The sequence below is a fragment of the Brachyistius frenatus genome, unplaced genomic scaffold (genome assembly GCF_029030835.1).
Source record: "Brachyistius frenatus isolate BFR_SWC_R1_liver_20210118 unplaced genomic scaffold, ASM2903083v1 Contig_294, whole genome shotgun sequence".
Classification (NCBI taxonomy): Eukaryota; Metazoa; Chordata; class Actinopteri; family Embiotocidae; genus Brachyistius; species Brachyistius frenatus.
In genome coordinates, this window is record NW_027210893.1 from 212,661 (window position 1) to 235,621 (window position 22,961).

General features: G+C 41.4%; 1 protein-coding gene across 1 annotated transcript in view; it reads left to right on the forward strand.

Moving 5' to 3' along the window:
- The window catches only part of nlk2 (nemo-like kinase, type 2), a 28,158-nt gene extending 6,280 nt beyond the window's left edge, over nucleotides 1-21,878 (forward strand). Inside the window, exons 2-11 of the mRNA XM_069722514.1 lie at nucleotides 7,930-8,059; nucleotides 8,517-8,572; nucleotides 10,216-10,322; nucleotides 10,660-10,745; nucleotides 11,994-12,203; nucleotides 17,288-17,389; nucleotides 17,707-17,793; nucleotides 18,595-18,793; nucleotides 19,294-19,387; nucleotides 21,493-21,878. Of these exons, the coding sequence (XP_069578615.1) occupies nucleotides 7,930-8,059; nucleotides 8,517-8,572; nucleotides 10,216-10,322; nucleotides 10,660-10,745; nucleotides 11,994-12,203; nucleotides 17,288-17,389; nucleotides 17,707-17,793; nucleotides 18,595-18,793; nucleotides 19,294-19,387; nucleotides 21,493-21,547 (1,126 nt within the window). The 3' untranslated portion in view covers nucleotides 21,548-21,878. The remainder of the gene's footprint in view (nucleotides 1-7,929; nucleotides 8,060-8,516; nucleotides 8,573-10,215; nucleotides 10,323-10,659; nucleotides 10,746-11,993; nucleotides 12,204-17,287; nucleotides 17,390-17,706; nucleotides 17,794-18,594; nucleotides 18,794-19,293; nucleotides 19,388-21,492) is intronic.
- Nucleotides 21,879-22,961: the final 1,083 nt, after the last annotated feature.

Below are 22,961 nucleotides of genomic sequence, written 5' to 3' on the forward strand. Positions count from 1 at the left end.
AGTTTGATTTCTGCAATAGCTGCAGCTTTCTTGGACTCCAGTTTGAAAAACCCAACATGGAAGTACATTACATGTAGTTATGAACTGTAATGAACTGCAGGTTTCGTGCTGGTCAGCATGAAGGCACTTAAAGTAGCGGGTGTAAGTAAGAAGGTTGTTTGAGACAGTGTCCCTTTCTGAAAATACATCCATGTTCAGTATGTTGGAGTCTCCTCTTTATTTACCTTTTTCTGGTACATTGATACTTCTTTGCTGTGGTTCAGCTGACAGAGCAGGTTGTCAGTTAATTGTAAGGTTGGTGGCTGGATATCTGCCTCTTCCTGTCCACATATCTGTGGGTGAGAATCTGAACCACAGGTTGCTCTCTCCAAATTGTAAAGCTCTTTAAGACCGCTAAGCTACAATACATTAGTGCAGACTTTTATCAATGCTGTATAAAACTTTTGGCAGGAATTTGTATGATATCATCATTTGTGTGCTTGTCTGTAAATGTGTGTCATTCATGTGCAGCATAAAAACTTCACAGGTTACTAACTATGAAAATAAAGGCACCCAAATTCTGTGATTTCCTTCTAAAAGGTTTGTTGGCGTGCAGACCTACCTGTTAGCAGTCTTCCTCTCCTCTGCCTGTATTGGTGCATCGCATCCACTGGTAGACCTGTGGAACAGGAACGTCTACAGCATTATTGGTTCGTGTGCATCACAAGCAGAAGTGGACCAACTCATAAATAAGTGCTCTGTTGTGGTAATAGTGGTCTAAATCTCCACAGGTCTCTCAAAGTCAAGATTTGTAGTTATTTATTTTTGTAGAATACGGTTTCCAGTTTAATAATCATATTCTATGATACATATTTAAATTCATACAGCAATGCAGACATTTGAAAATGCGACATGCCATTACTTCAGTATATGAAAGAAATACAGTAAAGTCCATTTTAATTTTGCGCCCATGAGAGTCATTGTAGTTCCGACCCGTCTCCTTCAAAGCAGCTTCATGTAGATTGTATATAGTCTGTCGCACTAACCTGCTGTGTGGAGAAGCTCGATACACAAACATTACAGCAGTATCCGACATCTGAGATTCATGTCCTGCAGCCACAGCGAACCGACTTCCATCCACTGATGAACAGTTTCAGTTGAGTTTCCCTCACAGCTCTCCCTTCCTACTTTCTCTCCTTATTGCTCACCATCTCTAGCGCTGTTTATTTCTCTCTCTTTTTTTAGACAAGTTGGGCATGCCGTTACGTAAATGCTGTTTAAATGGCAAATACTATTTAATTTAGCTGTGTTAAAGCTTGATATTAAACCTACACAGCAAATTCACATCTTTGGATTAAACTCTCTCCGAGTTAAAATCAGCTCTTTTTGCTTTGTTACATGCGAGACCATCAAATTCACTCTCAATCAGAGTGGAAGAAACTATTTTCTTGTTGATTTTTAACACTTTTCAGGAGTTGAACCTTGAACTCTTTGGGAGTTAAAACAGTAAATTTGAATTTAACCTTGAGGTGTTTGAATGTGAAACTCTTTCACAATGTTAACAGTCAATACTTTAAAGTGTTTATTGCTTGACATTCATGGAGTTAAAATTTCTTCACACTATAAAAGTTTCAGGTGAAACTGACTACAAGATAACAACATATTCTTCACAAATTTATATTTAACAATTATATGCATTGTGATTATACTCAGTCTGCAACAATTAATGCTGCATGAAAACTTTGTACAACTTACAAACTAACCAATGTAGAGTGCCGCTGTGATTGGTTTATATGTTACGTTCCTCCCTTGTACACTTATGGTTTTGAATGATAGCTCCATTTTATTTATCATTACATCTTCATTGAAATATTAATAACTAAATATAATTTCTGCCCATCACTTAGATTTAATTTGGTTGATTTATTCTCAAAAGTTACCAAGAGATAACTAAGGCCTGCTGGGAAATGCTAATACAGCAACAAAAGCTGTGCAGTTAACACCGGGAGTCGTGTTGAATCATGTTCCTCAACACTCAGCGAATAAACACCAGAATATTACCAGAGTAACACTGAACACAAGCTAGAGTCTAACTTAGAAGATAAACTCCCAAAATAAAACTCTTTGTTTAACTTCAGGATATTTCACTGAAGAAATTTGCTGTGTAGATTTGTTAGCATATCTAATTGTATTTAATTTTTCACCAGTCGGGGGCAGCCATCTTAAAACAAGCTAACCATTCCCATAACTAATGATGTCATGGGAATGTGTTTTCTCTAGATTTATATTAATCATGTTTGAATTATAGTTGTGTCTATTTTAAATACTTTTCCAAGTGAATCTTGCTCTTACATAGATGTCACCAGTAGATCTCATCATTTTGACAGTAGCTGTATAACTTAATGTTAATGGCTCATGTTTGGGCGCATTAGGCCTTGTTGGGCTGCATGTTTTGTTTATGGCACTATAGTGTTTACAGCCCGTGTATGAATTTTTTTACAGTGACTAGTTGCAGTAGGAAGGACAAAACATTGTTAAAGTAGCCCAGCAAAACTTAATGCACCAAAACATGAGTTATTAACACCCCAACTACTGTCAAAATAATGAACCTGTCAGAGATCTGCTGGTGACATCTACTGGGCAGAAACGGCTAGATTTACTTGAAAACTGTTTCAAATAGACACACAAGCGAAATACAAAAAAGATTAACATACACACAAGCAAACAGCAGAGACAAACTGTTCCCGGGACGTTCTTAGTTAGCTTGTTTTAAGATCGCTGCACCCTGCTGGCAAAAAAGTGAAATACAATCAGGTTTTCTACAGTGTCATATATTTTCTAAGGTGAAAAATCAAACAAACCACAGTCATATTGTTCATCTCCACTTTAAGGAAAGCGCTGTATTATTGACCTGTATTTTTTTGTTTTTGTTTAAGTTTTAATTCTTAAATCATATCTATTAATATTCAACATTTTTCTTCAACTCGTGTATATCCCCCTTAGCTCTGTTGTTACCCAAACACTATCAAAACACATGAGTGGGTCACACTGTAGCTGGCTGACATGTTCACATACACATGCATAAAGCATGTCCTGCTGTAATAATCACTAGAGATCCAAATATGGATTTAAATTGAACTAGTTCCTCAAAAGGCCCAGTTTCCTCTTGATCAAGTAACATTTGTCAAAATCTAGTCACCAGCTGTTTGTTTCTTTTCAGGAAATGAAAAGACGCTGGAGGGCCATCAGAGTTTTAATGGCACCCACCTTTGATCAACAAAGTTCACGTAAAAACTCATGCAAGATGTCTATGGAAAGCTCAGACTCTCGTGATTCGGTCGTTATAAACCATTTTAAGATCCAACAACCAGCAGTCAGAGACCACCACTAAACAAATGATTACAGTATAGATGTTACTCACCAATACAGCCTCAGAGTCCCACACAGAAACCCTCTGGTTCAGGGTCCAGTAAATCCAATCCAGCAAAGTATTTAGTCCACAAAGCATTAATATATCCAGAATACACATGATCGGTGGTTGCCTTGTTTGGAATTACGTGCCGTGTGTTCATAAATCTCCATAGATTGTCCCGTAAAAACAGGAGATATCCTGGCACAAAGCCGGCGCTGCCATAGTCTGAATCAAATAAGACCTAACATGTCTGACACCGTTTGATTGACACCTCACAACCAATATGATGTTCTAATTCCTGTCTCCAGCCTTTAGAAGCCACATTTACATCTGAAGCCAATCACAAGCTACGTTGGCGCTATTCTTTGTATAGCCAAAGAGATTTTGAACACAAGGATATGCAGCTTTCAGGGGCAGTTCTTCAGGCTTTGATTATTTGGCTGCATCAAGATAGTAACCGGGCACACTCCTCCCTTGCGCTGTGCGTATGGGCAGAAATGTGTTTGGATAGCAGAGTTTTATCATCAAGCTTTTTCAAACTTTATAATGCACATACGTGTTATTGCAAATAGTTTATAGCCATTTTCTTTGGAAATGCCTGGACATACCCTCAGAAAAACACGTGCAAAACATTTTTTTTTTTTTTATCAACTTTGAATTTGGACTAATCTAAGAGAGACCACAATCAGCCAATCAAACCTTTAATCATGATAAATAGGTTTAGCTGATGACAGTGTGATGAGGAAGTCTGACAGTACAGAATATTTGATGTCACATGATGATTGTACAATAGTTTTGCATTTGGAAAGAAACACAAGAAACCAGCTAGATTTTTTTTTGGATGTTATTTTAAGTAAAATCTTGAATATGAATCTTCAATGATAATCTGCTGTCCAACATGATGAGTATTTCTATGTCTCAGCAACACAAATGTTGAAGTTGAATGCTGCGCCACATTGTTTGGCAGAAGCAAATGTGGATGTTGTACAAAAGATGATGCTATGGTAGTTGGTTGTGTGTCAGGGGAGGAAATTTGTTCATTTAACAGTTTAACACATGAAGGAAACCCTGACTTGCTGCCATGTTGGCAGGCCAGTAAAATACAGTCTTACTGGGCGTCAGGTGAAAACGACTCATACAAAGAGATAAGCGTCATACGTGTTGAAGTCATGCATTTTCTTTTCATTTGTCTCTGGTATGAAAAGAATTCGAGATTGATCTGTAGACTTCTGCCACTTAAGAATAGTGACATAATCTGAATAACTGTTTTATTCACCTCCTAAAGACTCAGGAATTTCAACTCAACTAACTATCACCAGACTTTTGTTGTTAAACTAACAAAACTTGTTTTGTATAACCAACACAATTTGACCTCAAAAATCTTAAATTGAACCAACTTAATTTTAATTCAAAAAGTGCATTGATATTACATGGTCAACTTACTGAATTTATGATATACTAACTCTTTACTTTGTCTGCATTCTAATCAGAAATGTCAATTGTTACCTTAATTGTTTTAAATTTTTATTAACGCATTTCACTTCAGTTGGAACAGATAACAGCAATTTAAGTTTTATGATGAAACTTTATTTTAAAACGGGTTTTAACTTATGTCTAAATAAGTGAGAGCAATGTTTTTTACAATCTGCACGTAATAAGCTTTCTGCAATATATGGAAAAGAAAAGAAATTCAGCTGCAAGTAGCAGTGATTGGAGTTTGAGCAAGTTTCTAGCAGTTTAACAATTGTTTATTTTTTAAATTAACAAGTATTAGGGTTCAGGAGCTGCTTGGACCCAAAGGCAAGGCACATGGCTTGGAAAAAGCAAAATATTTTTTATGGTATTAAAGAGCAGGGCTCTAACAGAAAGCGAACCAAACTACGGCTGTTCAAGCACAAACAGATACAGATATACTTACAGAGAAACAGACTAAAATCCCTGAGGGAAACCGTCAGGAATCTGGTGCAGGTGAGCGAGGACCACGAGGGAAACAGGGATTGAACACAAACTGAAAACTGGGAGAATAGATTCTGAAAGAAGACTTTCAAAATAAAACGGGAAACAAAACAGAAAAGAAAAGAAGCTCGATCCATTTCAAAAGCAACTTCCAAAATAAGACAGGACTCCAAGGGAGATAAACCGAAAACAGATCAAATCACACAAAACCGTGACAACAAGAAGCACGTGAAAGTAAACCGCAGACACACGATAAACATTGGTGACGAGTTGGACTTGGCCGTCTGGGGAGTCGAACCATGAACCTTTGGAGCGTCAGATTGAAACACTGGCGAGACATGCAGTTTTCCAACTTTTAATAAGTTGAGAAACATCACGTGCAAACTGGCGTGCAGCATTATAAATGACAGGAAATTCCAAAGAATGTCAATTTTGGCATATTTTCTGTTCTTGAATGAAGTGTTGCCGTGGAAGTGTTCCCAGCTGTTAACAGATTGCTATGCTATGCGGCTAACTGTGTGATGTACAATTATTAGTGTTTGATATTGGTTGCCATGGTGCTCTTCTGTTGTGTTTATTGTGGGTTATTAATTGTTGTTTCGGAGTGCTTTACAGTTCGCACACGCGCACACATTCACACCAATGGGAGGTGCTCACCTGGAGTTCAGTGCCTTGCCCAAGGACTCCTCAGCATGTGAGCAGGAAGAACCACCAACCTTATGATTAGTGGGCTGCATGCTTTCCATCTCGCCTGCGTTGGGAGAACTTCTTAAAATCTGAATTTTGGATTTGTACATTCACTTGAACTCAAGGATGAAGTGACTGGATTCTGGTGGTCAAAGGTCAAAGGTCACTGTCAGGTCACATCCATCCTAATCTGGTCAACACAACATATCAACAAACCATCAAATTTACTTTTGTTATGACTGTAGTTTTCAACAACATGTCCAGGTGAACTGGTGAACAGGTTTGTGAGCGAGTCTCAGTCACACAGGAGTCCTCTGGTTTACTTCCAACTCTCTGACACTGAGAAGCTTCTTTTTAGAGCTTAAATGCTTCGAATTACTTTGAGACCAAACACTGAGGAGAGTTTCTGGTCTCAGTCTTTGGGTCTCATTTTTTTTAGGAATTTCTTCTAGTTACTGTTTAATATGGGATGGATACTAATTCTGAAGGTGCGAACAGGTCAGATTGTGACGTTCACTGAATGCATCAGTACTAACCTGATAACACAGGCTGCCCTTACTACACCTGAAAATGTATTTATGGCTGCTCTTTTCCAGTCTGTCATTTCTGAGAAGGAATGTGCTCACCATCATCAAATAATGTTTGATTATGTACATTTCCATATATAGCCATCAGCACATGTCATATTCACCGCTTTAGTACAAGTAGTGTTTCCATTGACTGTTCAGTGTTAGTCACTTCTACTTTAAAAGATCTGTGCAGAGCGTTACCCGTCACTAAACCCAGTTATTTTATTAAAGGAGAGAAACGGAGCAGCAGAGTGTGAATCTATCATGGAGGAAGTCTTTTCCCACTAATTTCAAGTAACATGATTCCCTTAAGCTTTACACGAGAGACAGTTATATTAGCACATAACAAAGCAGTGCTGTCCCTCTGGACTGAGCCGTGAGCTTCTTGGTCGTGTCTGGAGACGTCTTAGTGAAACTGGGACCTGAGTCCGACGCCATCTGTTTGCTCTGACTGATCCTATTTGAGAAGGGTTACTGAAGGTCATTGAAGGTTGCTGCAGTGTGCAGGGTTGAAATGCTCGGACACCTGCTGTGTTCCTAACGAGGCTTTGATCTCTGGATCACCTGATCACACTCGTTCTGCAGCGTAGTTCATGCAAGAGGAGGGAGAGCGACCTGAGCAGCCAGATCACTGGCAGAGAGGTGCCTCTGATATTTACCCTGACGATTTAGTAACTTCAAACAATGTAAAGTCGCTGCTTAATGTCTGTGTTTTGGAGGCTAAACGGTGTATTGCCTGTTCTTGGAAGAAGCAAACAACACGTGGAACCTCCCAGCGGCTGAAAGGGATGTTTGTTACTTTACAAAGAACAAAATGGAGAAGTTTTGAAAGATTTGGAATGTCTTTTAAAAATGTTTGGAACATAATGAGATCAAATACAACGTACGGACTGATGAACGAAGCTAAATCCTAAATACTTATAGGGCTCATTACATTTTATTTTCTAATTATCATTTAATTTTATTATTTTTGTAAATTTAATTTTATTGGTGTGTTACTTGCAGATGTTCAAACTGCGTATGTTTTATTGTCGTTGTTTATGTTTTTCCTCTTATTATAAAAGTTCAGAGATGTTTAAAAAAAAAAAAAAAAAAAAAAAAGGAGGGGCGACGTACTCTAATCACACGTTATAACCATCAACAGTTGGAGAGGAACTGTTGCATGTAACAGAGTTGTCTACAAAATAAATGACACGGTCATCAGTTACAGTAACTGAAGAAATATGCAATTAAATGACAGTAAAATGTTGATGATTACGAAGGGGAAAGTGTTGCCTCCGGTCTCCCGTCCGGTCTCAGTCCTGTTCTGTTTCTCCTCCTCACCAGGTCAGTGACGGACCCCAGAGATGGAAAGCGAGTCGCTCTCAAAAAGATGCCCAATGTCTTCCAAAACCTTGTTTCTTGCAAGAGGGTGTTCCGGGAGCTGAAGATGCTGTGCTTCTTCAAACATGAAAATGTAAGCACAGGACAATTTGAACATTTATCATCAAACACAAAGAATCCACTCGAGGAGGTGAAGGTGAGCTCGTCAGGGGCGTAAAGGATGAGGGTCATGTGACCGACAGGTGAACCAGAGCTGGTACTAGTGTGAGCAGTGCCACTGATTATTCTAACAGCAGCAGCATTAGCCTTGTTGGCATGGTTACTGAATTATAGACAGTGTTATGGAGTAACTCGTTACGTGTCGTTAAATTTCAAAATAAATGTAATTATAATCAATTACTGATAGATTATTAATTTGTTACATTACTGATTACATTTTAAACAGGGTGACTGTTAACCTGTAACCAAAACCAAGCTTCCCAACACCGATCGAACACTACAGATGTCTTCACCATCATTCAGAGATCATATGTATGTATGCAGCTCCATAAACCACCAGTAACCTGACATGTGTTTACCTGTCTCCTCAGGTGCTCTCTGCTCTAGACATACTACAACCTCCACACATCGACTACTTCGAAGAGATGTATCCTTTGACCGCTTCACGAGGTCCTGGACTCATGTTGTGCTCTGGGCTTTCACTTTGGGACCGTTTTTATCTCAATAATGAGAGATTATTTTTCAAATAAAAATCCCCCCAAAATCAGTGCTGTGTTCGAGAATCACTTTAGTAATGATAGTCAAAGAAATCCAGTGGTGCTTGAAGGTTTTTGAACCTTTTAAAATTTTCTAGATTTCTGCATCAATATGACTTAAAACATCATCATGTCCTGCAATTAGATGAAGAGGACTTCATTATTAAAGGGGCGTGAGCTTCACTGCATGTTTCTGATTCATGAGAACCTCAGAAAAAGAGTTGTTGATGCTCATCAGGCTGGAAAAGGTTTCAAATCAAACTCAGAAATAGTTTTGAATTTACAGTCAGACAGATTGTGTATAAAAGAGGAAATTCAAGCTTGTTTTTGCCAAGAGCACGGCGTGTGACAGGACTTTTTTTTTTTTTTTTTTTAATTATTAGTATTATTAGTGATGTGTTTTATTGACTGTGGAGGAAGTGCGGACTTTGTTCCAGCAGATCTAGACTGCAGCCTAATATGTAGGACCAAACTGTCATCATGTGACTGCTGCAGCTACAAACCACATCTATCCTCCAATCAGAGCACAGGATAAGATACTATTAGCTTGTTTTTGCTGTGTTTTAGTCTACTTGTACATATTTGTTTGTGTTTACACGGTAGTGATTTTTACCCATTAAAGGAGGACAGTAAACGCCAGCTGGAGGCTCCAAAGAAAACATGTAGTGACGGCACACTGGTCGTGTTACCGGACTGCAGTGGTCCCGTCTGGTCCCAAAGCAACACACTGCTTATCACAACATGACAATGAAGTCTTTTTGTACAATCCTGTTTCCGAAAACGTTGGAACGCTGTGTAAAACACAAATAAAAACAAAATTGCATTGATTTTCAAACCATGTAAACCCACATTTAATTGAAAATAGACAAAAGAAGAATATGAAGTGTTGAAACTAAGAAATTTTATCTTTTTATTAAAAATATAACATGATTGAGTATAAAAAGATGATTTCAGAGAGGCGGAGTCTTTCATCAGTGAAGATGGGGAGAGGTTCACCACTCTGAAAGACTGTGTTGGAAAATAGTTGAACAATCTAAGAATAATGTTCCTCAACGTAAAACTACAAAGAATTAGTGGATTTCATCGTCTACGGTTCTTAATATCACAACCTTTTTTTGAGATGTGTTGCTGCATCAAATTCAAAATAAGCAGATGTTTTTCATAAAACAATAGAATTTTTCCATTTCAACATTTGATATGTTGTTTTAGTCTATTTGCAATTAAATATGAGTTTATGTGATTTGCAGATCATTGCATTCTGTTTTTATTTCCATTTTACACAGCGTCCCAACGTTAACTGAAACAGGGTTGAATAATTCCAGTGTGCTCCCAAATATAAAACATAAAAAACATAATGACTGACAGGAAGTGGAGTAAACCTGCTTCTGACCGTGGTGTCGTTAGTAGAACCCAGTAGAACCGCAGCAGTGTTGAATCCTGCTGTCACAAAAATACAAGATACAGCGTTGAACCCAGCGGGTCTGTGTTCAGTGGTTCTGTTCTTGTATTTAAACCTTAATGTCCCATCGATCAGCTACGTGGTGACTGAACTGATGCAAAGTGACCTCCATAAGATCATCGTATCACCGCAGCCGCTGAGCTCCGACCACGCCAAAGTGTTTCTTTACCAGATCCTACGAGGTAAGATCGGCTCCTCCTCATTGTTCAACTTCAGTCCATCAGACCGTCCCTCCAATCAGCTGTGAACACAGCCTGAACGCACACACATACACCTCATGGAAACTTCCTATCTAAACCTGCCGTTATGAAAGCTAATTGCGGTTAATATATTTAATTGATTCAAATTCCTCCTTTTTTAAAACTATTTGTGTGAAGCATGCAGTCGTACATCATAATGTTCTGTGGATTAACTGTCAAACAGTTTTACAGACATCAAACCGACACCTTGCAGCCGTCATCAAACTCTCAGCCCGTTTGCATGACTCATGTGTGACCTTCTCTCCGGTTCCTCCACCAGGACTGAAATACCTGCACTCTGCTGGAATCCTGCACCGAGACATCAAACCTGGAAACCTGCTGGTGAACAGCAACTGTGTGCTCAAGGTGTGTGGTGGAGCCTCTCCGGTGTCGTCAAACACTAGAAGAGAAAGTGGCATTAAACTGGAGCAGAAGGCTTGAAATGTTTCAGTCCTTTTAACACTGAGGTTGTTTGTTCTGTTTCATTTGAATGGTTTTATTGCGATTTACAGCCAGCAGCACTTCAAATGATACCTTTACACTAATTGAATCGCCTATTTTAAGGAATGAATAATCACTGAACAGACAGATGACCTAAATGCATCGGTAGCTCCTGACTGGTCCGTTTCTAGCAGCACACAGCAGCTCTTTTTATTTAAGGAAAGACAAACGCTCCTCGTAAGAAAAAGCTCACAGATGTCAGAACAAATATATATATATATACATAAATATATATATATATATATATATATATATAAAATCCTATCAAATATATCATATATAAATAAATATATATATAAATATATTTTATATATATAAATATATATTTATATATATATATATATATATATGATAGGATTTTATATATTTATATTTATATATATATATATATATATATATATATATATATACATACAATGGTGTGAAAAAGTGTTTGTCCCCTTCCTAATTTTTTTTATTTTTTTGCATGTCTGTCACTTAAATGTTTCAGATCATCAAACAAATTTAAATATTAGTCAAAGATAACACAAGTAAACACAAAATGTAGTTTTTAAATGAAGGTTTTTATTATTAAGGGAGAAAAACAATCCAAACCCACATGGCCCTGTGTGAAAGAGTGTTTCCCCCTAAACCTAATAACTGGTTGGACCACCCTCACCAGCAACAACTGCAATCAAGCATTTGTGATAACTTGCAATGAGTCTTTTCCAGCTGTGGAGGAATGTTGGCCCACTCATCTTTACAGAGTTGTTGGAATTCAGCCACATTGGAGGGTTTTCCAGCACCAACCTCCTTTTTAAGGTCATGCCACAGATATATCTATATAGATATATAGACATATCTATATCTATATAGTGATAGATATATCTATATATCAAAAAAGATATGTAGATATAGATATATCTATATAGATATGTAGTTATCTACATATCTATATATCTATAGATATAGATATATAAAAGGGCAGAACCTAATGAAGAAATTTCAGTGACTGTTAAGCATTATGGGTATAAAAGCGTTTTATGGTAAATGATGATGACATCATAGAGAAACACAAAGGTACGAGGAGAGAGGAGAAAGAGCTCCACCTGACCTGTGAATGACGTCCTCCAGATCTGTGACTTCGGCCTGGCCCGAGTGGAGGAGTCCGACGAGTCGCGGCACATGACTCAGGAAGTGGTGACCCAGTACTACCGCGCTCCAGAGATCCTCATGGGCAGCCGCCACTACACCAACTCCATCGATATCTGGTCTGTGGGCTGCATCTTCGCCGAGCTGCTGGGACGACGCATCCTCTTCCAGGCGCAGAGTCCCATCCAGCAGGTAACTCAGAATAATACAAACTCAAAAACTAAAAAGAAAACAACCGTGTTATTTGCTTTGTGGTAGTTGGTTATTCGGTTTGGATATAATGGTACGTTGGGGACTACAGGAATCAGTATTTACAATCCGAGAAATTAAACTAAAAGTTCAAGTTACCAGACAGACCAATGGAACATGTTCAGGGTCAGGACTTTACAACTCAGACAAGTCCAGTCCAGTTCAAACAATCCAGCAGGCAGCAGACGTAGAGCAGGATGAGACCAGGAAGGTCTGAAGGTCTGAAGGTCTGAAGGACGGAAGGACGGAAGGTCGGAAGGACTGAAGGACTGAAGGTCGGAAGGACGGAAGGACTGAAGGTCGGAAGGTCTGAAGGACTGAAGGTCTGAAGGACGGAAGGACGGAAGGACTGAAGGTCTGAAGGTCTGAAGGACTGAAGGTCCGAAGGACGGAAGGACTGAAGGTCTGAAGGACTGAAGGTCCGAAGGTCTGAAGGACGGAAGGTCGGAAGTACTGAAGGACTGAAGGACGGAAGGTCGGAAGGACGGAAGGACTGAAGGTCGGAAGGTCTGAAGGACTGAAGGTCTGAAGGACGGAAGGACTGAAGGTCTGAAGGACTGAAGGTCTGAAGGTCTGAAGGACTGAAGGACTGAAGGTCTGAAGGACGGAAGGACTGAAGGTCTGAAGGACGGAAGGACTGAAGGTCTGAAGGACGGAAGGACTGAAGGACTGAAGGTCTGAAGGACGGAAGGACTGAAGGTCTGAAGGTCTGAAGGACTGAAGGACGGAAGGACTGAAGGTCTGAAGGACTGAAGGTCTGAAGGTCTGAAGGACTGAAGGTCTGAAGGACGGAAGGACTGAAGGTCTGAAGGACTGAAGGACGGAAGGTCGGAAGGACTGAAGGTCGGAAGGACTGAAGGTCTGAAGGACGGAAGGACTGAAGGTCTGAAGGTCTGAAGGTCTGAAGGACTGAAGGTCTGAAGGACGGAAGGTCGGAAGGACTGAAGGTCTGAAGGACGGAAGGACTGAAGATCTGAAGGTCTGAAGGACGGAAGGACTGAAGGTCTGAAGGTCTGAAGGTCTGAAGGACTGAAGGACTGAAGGCAGCGCAAGAGTCAGGACACTAAAAAACAAAACTAAAAAAGATTCTGCAGGAAAAACTCTGGAAAGATGAAACAGGATGCAACGAGAATACAGGAGAAAGGAAGCACTCCGACTTTCCGCACAGGTCAGGGGTCACAGGTCAGGGGTGACGGGGTCACAGGTCAGGGTCAATCAAACACAGGTGGGAAGACACAAGAGCAACAGACACGGAATACATTACAGAAATAAAACAGGAAATGAACGTGAAAACCTTTCAGGACTGTCTGTCATCCGTTTGTCATCCGTTTGTCATCTGTCTACTGTCTGTCATCCGTATGTCACCCGTCTGTCGTCCGTCCATTGTCTGTCATCCGTCTGTCCTCCGTTTGTCATCCGTCTACTGTCTGTCATCTGTCTGTCCTCTGTCTTCCGTCTGTCCTCTGTCTGTCATCCGTATGTCATCCGTCTGCCATCTGTCTGCTGTCGGTCATCCTTCTACTGTCTGTCATCCATCTACTGTCTGTCCTCTGTCTGTCCTCCTTCTACTGTCTGTCATCCATCTACTGTCTGTCCTCCGTCTGTCATCCGTTTGTCATCCGTCTACTGTCTGTCATCCGTCTGTCCTCTGTCTGTCATCCGTATGTCATCCGTCTACTGTCTGTCTTCCGTCTGTCCTCTGTCTGTCATCCGTATGTCATCCGTCTGCCATCTGTCTGCTGTCTGTCATCCATCTACTGTCTGTCCTCCGTCTGTCATCCGTCTACTGTCTGTCATCTGTATGTCATCCGTCTGCCATCTGTCTGCTGTCTGTCCTCCGTCTGTCATCCGTCTACTGTCTGTCATCCATCTACTGTCTGTCATCCATCTACTGTCTGTCCTCCGTCTGTCATCCGTCTACTGTCTGTCATCCGTCTGTCCTCTGTCTGTCATCCGTATGTCATCCTTCTACTGTCTGTCATCCATCTGTCCTCCGTCTGTCATCCATCTACTGTCTGTCTTCCGTCTGTCATCCATCTACTGTCTGTCATCCATCTACTGTCTGTCTTCCGTCTGTCCTCCGTCTGTCATCCATCTGTCATCCTTCTACTGTCTGTCATCCATCTACTGTCTGTCATCCATCTACTGTCTGTCCTCCGTCTGTCATCCATCTACTGTCTGTCATCCATCTACTGTCTGTCTTCCGTCTGTCATCCATCTACTGTCTGTCTTCTGTCTGTCATCCTTCTACTGTCTGTCTTCCGTCTGTCATCCTTCTACTGTCTGTCATCCATCTACTGTCTGTCCTCCGTCTGTCATCCATCTACTGTCTGTCCTCCGTCTGTCATCCATCTACTGTCTGTCTTCCGTCTGTCATCCTTCTACTGTCTGTCATCCGTCTACTGTCTGTCTTCCGTCTGTCATCCGTCTACTGTCTGTCTTCCGTCTGTCATCCATCTAATGTCTGTCTTCTGTCTGTCATCCATCTACTGTCTGTCATCCAACCTAATGTCTGTCATCCATCTACTGTCTGTCATCCTTCTACTGTCTGTCCTCCGTCTGTCATCCGTCTACTGTCTGTCTTCCGTCTGTCATCCATCTACTGTCTGTCCTCCGTCTGTCATCCATCTACTGTCTGTCCTCCGTCTGTCATCCGTCTACTGTCTGTCTTCCGTCTGTCATCCATCTACTGTCTGTCCTCCGTCTGTCCTCCGTCTGTCATCCATCTACTGTCTGTCATCCATCTACTGACTGTCCTTCATCTGTCATCCGTCTGTCATCCATCTACTGTCTGTCATCCATCTACTGACTGTCCTCCATCTGTCCTCCGTCTGTCATCCATCTACTGTCTGTCATCCGTCTGTCATCCGTCTACTGTCTGTCATCCGTCTATCATCCGTCTACTGTCTGTCATCCGTCTATCATCCGTCTACTGTCTGTCATCCTTCTACTGTCTGTCATCCGTCTGTCATCCGTCTGTCACCCGTCTGTCATCCATCTGTCATCCGTCTTTCATCTGTCTGTCACCCGTCTGTCACCCGTCTGTCATCCGTCTTTCATCCGTCTGTCACCCGTCTGTCATCCGTCTGTCATCCTTCTACTGTCTGTCCTCCGTCTATCATCCGTCTGCTGTCTGCCCTCCGTCTACTGTCTGTCATACATCTGTCATCCGTCTACTGTCTGTCATCTGTCTGTCATCCGTCTACTGTCTGTCCTCCGTCTATCATCCGTCTGCTGTCTGCCCTCCGTCTACTGTCTGTCATACATCTGTCATCCGTCTACTGTCTGTCATCTGTCTGTCATCCGTCTACTGTCTGTCATCTGTCTGCTGTCTGTCATCCGTCTACTGTCTGTCATCTGTCTGCTGTCTGTCATCCGTCTACTGTCTGTCATCCGTCTGCTGTCTGTCATCTGTCTGCTGTCTGTCATCTGTCTACTGTCTGTCATCTGTCTGCTGTCTGTCATCCGTCTGTCATCTGTCTACTGTCTGTCATCTGTCTGCTGTCTGTCATCTGTCTGCTGTCTGTCATCTGTCTACTGTCTGTCATCTGTCTGCTGTCTGTCATCCGTCTGTCATCTGTCTACTGTCTGTCATCTGTCTGCTGTCTGTCATCTGTGTGCTGTCTGTCATCTGTCTGTCATCCGTCTACTGTCTGTCATCTGTGTGCTGTCTGTCATCCGTCTACTGTCTGTCATCCGTCTGCTGTCTGTCATCTGTCTACTGTCTGTCATCCGTCTGCTGTCTGTCATCTGTCTGCTGTCTGTCATCTGTACTGTCTGTCATCTGTCTGCTGTCTGTCATCTGTCTACTGTCTGTCATCTGTCTGCTGTCTGTCATCTGTCTGCTGTCTGTCATCTGTCTGCTGTCTCATCCGTCTACTGTCTGTCATCCGTCTGCTGTCTGTCATCTGTCTGCTGTCTGTCATCTGTCTACTGTCTGTCATCTGTCTGCTGTCTGTCATCCGTCTACTATCTGTCATCTGTCTGCTGTCTGTCATCTGTCTGCTGTCTGTCATCCGTCTACTATCTGTCATCCGTCTGCTGTCTGTCATCCGTCTACTGTCTGTCATCTGTCTGCTGTCTGTCATCTGTCTGCTGTCTCATCCGTCTACTGTCTGTCATCCGTCTGCTGTCTGTCATCTGTCTGCTGTCTGTCATCTGTCTACTGTCTGTCATCTGTCTGCTGTCTGTCATCCGTCTACTATCTGTCATCTGTCTGCTGTCTGTCATCTGTCTGCTGTCTGTCATCCGTCTACTATCTGTCATCCGTCTGCTGTCTGTCATCCGTCTACTGTCTGTCATCCGTCTACTGTCTGTCATCCGTCTGCTGTCTGTCATCCGTCTACTGTCTGTCATCCGTCTGCTGTCTGTCATCCGTCTACTGTCTGTCATCCGTCTGCTGTCTGTCATCCGTCTACTGTCTGTCATCTGTCTGCTGTCTGTCATCCGTCTACTGTCTGTCATCTGTCTGCTGTCTGTCATCCGTCTACTGTCTGTCATCTGTCTGCTGTCTGTCATCCGTCTGTCATCCGTCTACTGTCTGTCATCTGTCTGCTGTCTGTCATCCGTCTACTGTCTGTCATCCGTCTACTGTCTGTCATCCATCTGTCATCCGTCTACTGTCTGTCATCCATCTGTCATCCGTCTACTGTCTGTCATCCGTCTGCTGTCTATCATCCGTCTACTGTCTGTCATCTGTCTGCTGTCTGTCATCTGTCTGTCATCCGTCTACTGTCTGTCATCTGTCTGCTGTCTGTCATCCGTCTGTCATCCGTCTACTGTCTGTCATCTGTCTGCTGTCTGTCATCCGTCTACTGTCTGTCATCCGTCTACTGTCTGTCATCCGTCTACTGTCTGTCATCCATCTGTCATCCGTCTACTGTCTGTCATCCGTCTACTGTCTGTCATCCATCTGTCATCCGTCTACTGTCTGTCATCCATCTGTCATCCGTCTACTGTCTGTCATCCGTCTGCTGTCTATCATCCGTCTACTGTCTGTCATCCGTCTGTCATCTGTCTGTCTGCAGCTGGATTTGATCACTGATCTGTTGGGGACTCCTTCGATGGAGGCGATGAGGACGGCGTGTGAAGGCGCTCGGACTCACATCCTCAGAGGACCTCACAAACAGGTGACCAAACCTTCTTCCAACTTTCTGAACAGATGGAGTCATGCTGATAAACTGAGTGACTTTTAAAAAAGAAGTTTTTATAAGTGTACACCTGGACCCTTAATGAGCCAGTTCAGTATATTTTGTTGCTCATTTAACAATTGAAAGTTGATTATTTAAGCCTGAGAAACATTAAATCCTTGTCTTCTTAAATTTCTCTCTTCTTTGCACTTTTAAGAAACACGAGCAGTGAAAAGATATTAGTTCACACACATGTTTAAATAAGATACCAGAAGCTGAAAGAGAGAAGCGGTTAATATTGTGTGTTTTGTGTGCAGCCATCCCTTCCTGTTCTCTACACACTGTCCAGCCAAGCGACCCATGAAGCAGTCCACCTCCTCTGCAGGATGCTGGTGTTTGATCCGGTGGGTCCTTCTGAAATAAATAGTCATGTTTGGTTAATGAATGAAACCCTGTGCAGTGGTAAAACTTCTGAGATCACTTCAAAACAATCCCAGTTTCATTTGACTTCAGATTTTACCACATTAATTTATGCAGACCAAAACAAGGAAAATAAACACTCTGAATTTTCATGCTTTCACCATCCTAAGAAAATGGAGGGGGCAGAGCCTATGTTTTTTTTTTTTTCCTCTTTTAAATATAACAAATTGTAATACAGTATATAAACAATGCAGACCATGAATACCATATCGTACAGAAAAACACCTGTTGATTTAGATAAACAAGTATGGTAATAAATAGTATTTTAAAAGTGCAGATAAAAGGATAGATACATATTTTCCATGAATATAAAATTATGATGAGAAAAAAAAAATGGGAAGAAAAAAACCTAACAACAACAACAAAAAAAACATTATTCCTCTTCCATAAGTTCATTATAGTTGGACAGACTTGTTTCTTTCCTCAGTGTTTATGAGTTTAGATTAGATTAGAGGTTTAAAATATGTCATTTCAATATTAAGAACAGAAAGGTGGAGCAGAAAGGTGAGAATAAAAACAAAGGTGGACTGGAAATGCATACAAAAACATTTATATTTAATTATTTAGTCAACATTGTGACTGTTTATTAGAACAAACACCAATTATCTCTGTTTCTCGGCTGAAAATTGTTTTTCTTTCGTTCGTGCTCTCAGAGGCTAAATTAAAACACAAAATGCTGCTGATGCTCTTTTTCTTTTTGAAATCATCTAACTTGTGGTTTGCAGTCGAAGAGGATTTCAGCCAAGGACGCCCTGGCCCACCCGTACCTGGACGAGGGTCGACTGCGCTACCACACCTGCATGTGCAACTGCTGCTACACCACGTCATCCGGCCGCGTTTACACCAGCGACTTCGAGCCCGTCACGAATCCCAAGTTTGACGACGGCTTTGAGAAGAACCTGAGCTCCGTGAGACAGGTCAAAGGTCAGTTCTGGTGGTCTTTCTGTTTTAACATTCAAAAAAAGAGCAAAAGCTGAACTTGATTATTACAAAAAATATGGTGCTGCTGAAGTACGTGTTGTGATCAAGAACACGACGTTATCATGTTTTCTTTTGGTATTTTGTTTCCACAGCCAGCTGATAATTTAATATAAGTGCATTATACAAAATAAATGGGCTGTCACTTAAAAAACACCGTGCTCGGTTCACAGTGTTTGCAGTGAAGTCCAAAGTGTTCCTTAAATTTCATTAACTGAAGTTCAGATACAAGAAAGTGACAGACTTGAGTTAGAAATGTAAAGACTGCTTCCACCTTTTCTTATAAAGAACAGGAAGTAGATGTTTACAATTTTTGATTAAATCAGTAATAAGTAGAAGAAAGCGAAAAATATCTTAATCTTCATTTTAACAAGAATTGGTTATTTTTTTTTTTACAACAGCTTCAGGTGAGAATAATCAGAGGGCTGGTGTGTGTTTTCCCTCAGAGATCATCCATCAGTTCATTTTGGAGCAGCAGAAGGGGAGTCGAGTGCCACTTTGCATCAACCCTCAGTCGGCTGCTTTCAAGAGCTTCATCAGGTAGGAGCTGCTTTAAAACACATCCGTCCCAACCTCACTACTACAGGATGTGTACAGGTGTTTAGATGATCTTTTGCCACCAGTCTTTGAACATATTCAGCTACAGTACATCACCAACACATGTTTCAGTCAAAGTATGAAATCTGAACATGTAGAATCATAACAGAGTATTTCACAGCAGATATTTGGACTTCGCAAAGCTTTTCAAATCAAACCCATCGTTTCCATGAAGTATTCCAGTACAGCATGACGAAAGACTGCAGATAAAAGTGGACAAAGCTTCCAGGTCTGAAAAGTGAACGCTTTAAGCTGCAATACCATCAAGGGCCACTAGGGGCTGGCTTCAAGAGGGCTTCAGCTCCATAGGCTCACATTGAACTTGTTTCATTAAAGTCATGAATCAGTCCCTCCAGGAAATCACGATCTTGCGATCGCAATAATTGACGCAGATTCAAGAAAACTCTACATAAACAATTGCAGCAATTCTTCTGCAAGAAACGTCGTACTATTAACATCATAAAGTAAATCTTCTCAAACAAAACTCACTTTAGTAATAAAAATAACTCTGCTCCTGTTTTCATCTCCAAATAAAACTGTTCACCGGAGGAACAGGAACAAGAGGAGAAACAGGAAGTGACGGAGTTCGTAGGAAATGTGTTCTTCACATTAAAATGATGTGATTAAATGTTTGTGATCAGAGGAAGTGATTCCATATTACTGGATGTTAAATGAGTTTTCTCCACACGTCCAGTTGTCAGAGACGTCTCTTTGTTTGTTTCATCCAGCAGGTCTATGTGTTGAATGAACATGAATTAAACAGCATCTAAAGCTCTTATTTTGAAAGGCTGATGTAGTCCTTGTTTCTATATTCCAGTCACAGACGGTCTGTTCTGGAAACATACGCACCTTTTAGGACCTTTTAGCAGCTTTTAGGAGCTTTTAGGACCTTTTATCTCCACGGTTCTCTAAGTTCAATAAATACATAAAAAAGATTAGAACTAAAATATTTCTGTGATGTGCAGCATGATTATTATCACAGGAAGTGATTACACATTTATTCCTTCATCAGGTAGTGTTTAAAAAAAAAAAGTTCTTTCTGAACTTGCAACTTTTTCTGATTCCTGGAATGTTACGTGAAAAACTAATTTAAAACTCCACACATTACGTCAACATTTTGGAGAAAATCCGCCACAAAATCAAAATTTTTTGATGACAACAATAAAAAAAACCAACTGAAATCCTGGAGGTACTGACTGTCCTGTTTCTCCAAAGTTATTTTGGTTTCATCCTCTAAAGTCGCTCCTTTTTATTTGTTTTCTGAAGTCCATCTGAAAATAATCCCTCATTATTTAGATATTAGGCTTAAAAAAAACAACTGTTTTTGGGGGCTTTGTTTGATTGACAGGTATGTTTTACATTCAGATTTCCACTGTTATGGACTCAAATGCACAAAACCCAGAACACGAGTAACGGAAAGAATAATCTTTAAATGATGAAGAGCAAAAACAAAAGCAAAGCTCACAGATGATGGGGAGAAAACTGGCTGGATGATCATAGAAACATCTGGCAGGTGAGGAGATGATTGAACACAAGTGAAGACAATCAGACACAGGTGGGAAGATGAGAGGACAGGAAGTGAAGACAGCAGACGGTGAGTTGTCAAAATAAAAGAGGAAGTGAACATGAAAGACTTTAAGGACCAAATGATGAGGAAGAGACTAAAACAGATATGAAGAAACTGATACGACAAAAAGACATCACAAAATGGTACGTGGTGTCCTCAGGTTTCCAATCAGATCAGTCAGATCCAATGCTGGCTCCGCCCCCAGCTTGTCCAAATATGGTCACTTCCTGCTCCAAAATAAAAAGATGGCGATGGACAAAATGCTAAATTCGAAGTCTGCCGTGAACAAGGTTTATTCTAATATTGTATCTTGTCTAATTTCACTGGTCTTTCAATTCCAGTATTTTCTAAAAAGATATTTGGAAATACGAAAATAAGCTTCATCCTTTATACATCATATCTTTTGAACACTAGTGTAATATTATTTACTTAGATATGAAAGTTGTTGAGCTGCTCTCTAACCTGACGTTGGTCTGAACAGCTCGACGGTGGCTCAGCCCTCCGAGATGCCTCCGTCTCCGCTGGTGTGGGAGTAGCTGCCTGTCCTCGTCTCTCCCAACTGACCAGCTTTAAACTGGGAACAAGAGGAGTGTCTCCACATCTTCTGTCACCTGCGTAGCATTTCACTGAAGAGCAGGACTGCTGTGTTTCTCATGAAATATGGAACAAATGAAGAGAAACCCACTGATATGAGGGTTTGGTATGCAAACAAATGAGACTAATGTTCTGTAGACCAAATGAAAAGGTTTGAAACAAACCCATCTGTTCACTTCCAGCTAGATTTAGTTCAGTTCAGTTTGGTTCATATCGAGCTGAATCACAACACGAGTCGTCTCAGGGTACCTAACATAGGAAAAGTGTGGGGGGGGGGAGAGGGGAGGAGAGGAGAGGAGAGGAGAGGAGAGGAGAGGAGAGGAGAGGAGAGGAGAGGAGAGGAGAGGAGAGGAGAGGAGAGGAGAGGAGAGGAGAGAGAGGAGAGGAGAGGAGAGGAGAGGGGAGGGGAGGGGAGGAGAGGAGAGGAGAGGAGAGGAGAGGAGAGGAGAGGAGAGGAGAGGAGAGGATGAATCTGATACTCTTGAGTTCCATCTATGACTGAGTTTGGTCATTCAGGAGAAGGATGTTCAATTCAGCTCCTGATTTAAGAGGATTCGTGAAAAGAAGTAGAAATATAACGATAATCCTGCTAGAAGCTGTCAGAACTGTTGTCACACATCCTGTTTCAGAGCGTGCTGCTAATTCTCACAATATATCGAGGTCCTGGAGACTCGCTTTGTTGACATCCTGGTCAACATGAACTCTTCGTTGCCCTGGAGGCCGAGGCGATGCCATCCATCGTAACTCCACGCTTACATTCTGTGGTGTTTACAGACAAACACCTTCAGGTGTGTCTGAACTCAGTCCGTTTTCTGCATAGCAGCCGACATCCAGCAGTGTTTCCTCGTGTTATAGCAGGTATAGGGGGGAAAGTACTGGTCCTAGTTAGGGGTGGAACGGTCCAAGTGAAAAGTCCCTCTGATCCGGTCCGCTGGTCCGCCAGGCCAGGTCTGTATGGTTCGGTCCGTTTAACGTAGGCAGTGAAAGAACAGAGAAAGTTCCCAATTTAGAAGTGATGCTGCCAGCCGGTTCCCTGAAACGCCGAGTGGACCAGATAAAGCCCGGTTAGAGAACCAGGACTGAAGCAGTGGGTGTGTAGGTTGTTAAAGATGTGCAGTGGCTGAGGATGCAGGATTTCAGCATGTGATAAAAGCACCTCTTTCCACTCCTGCCGACACTTCAGCACCACGAAACCTTGATATATTTTCCAAACCGTACATTTTGTGGACCTTTCCATCCCGAGTCCAGAACCCAGTCCAGAACCCAGTCCAGAACCCTGTGGAACTCCAGGATGTGAACAAACTGATAAATCTGAGTTAAAGCAGTTTATGCTGTTCCTTTTATAGAAGTAAAGAG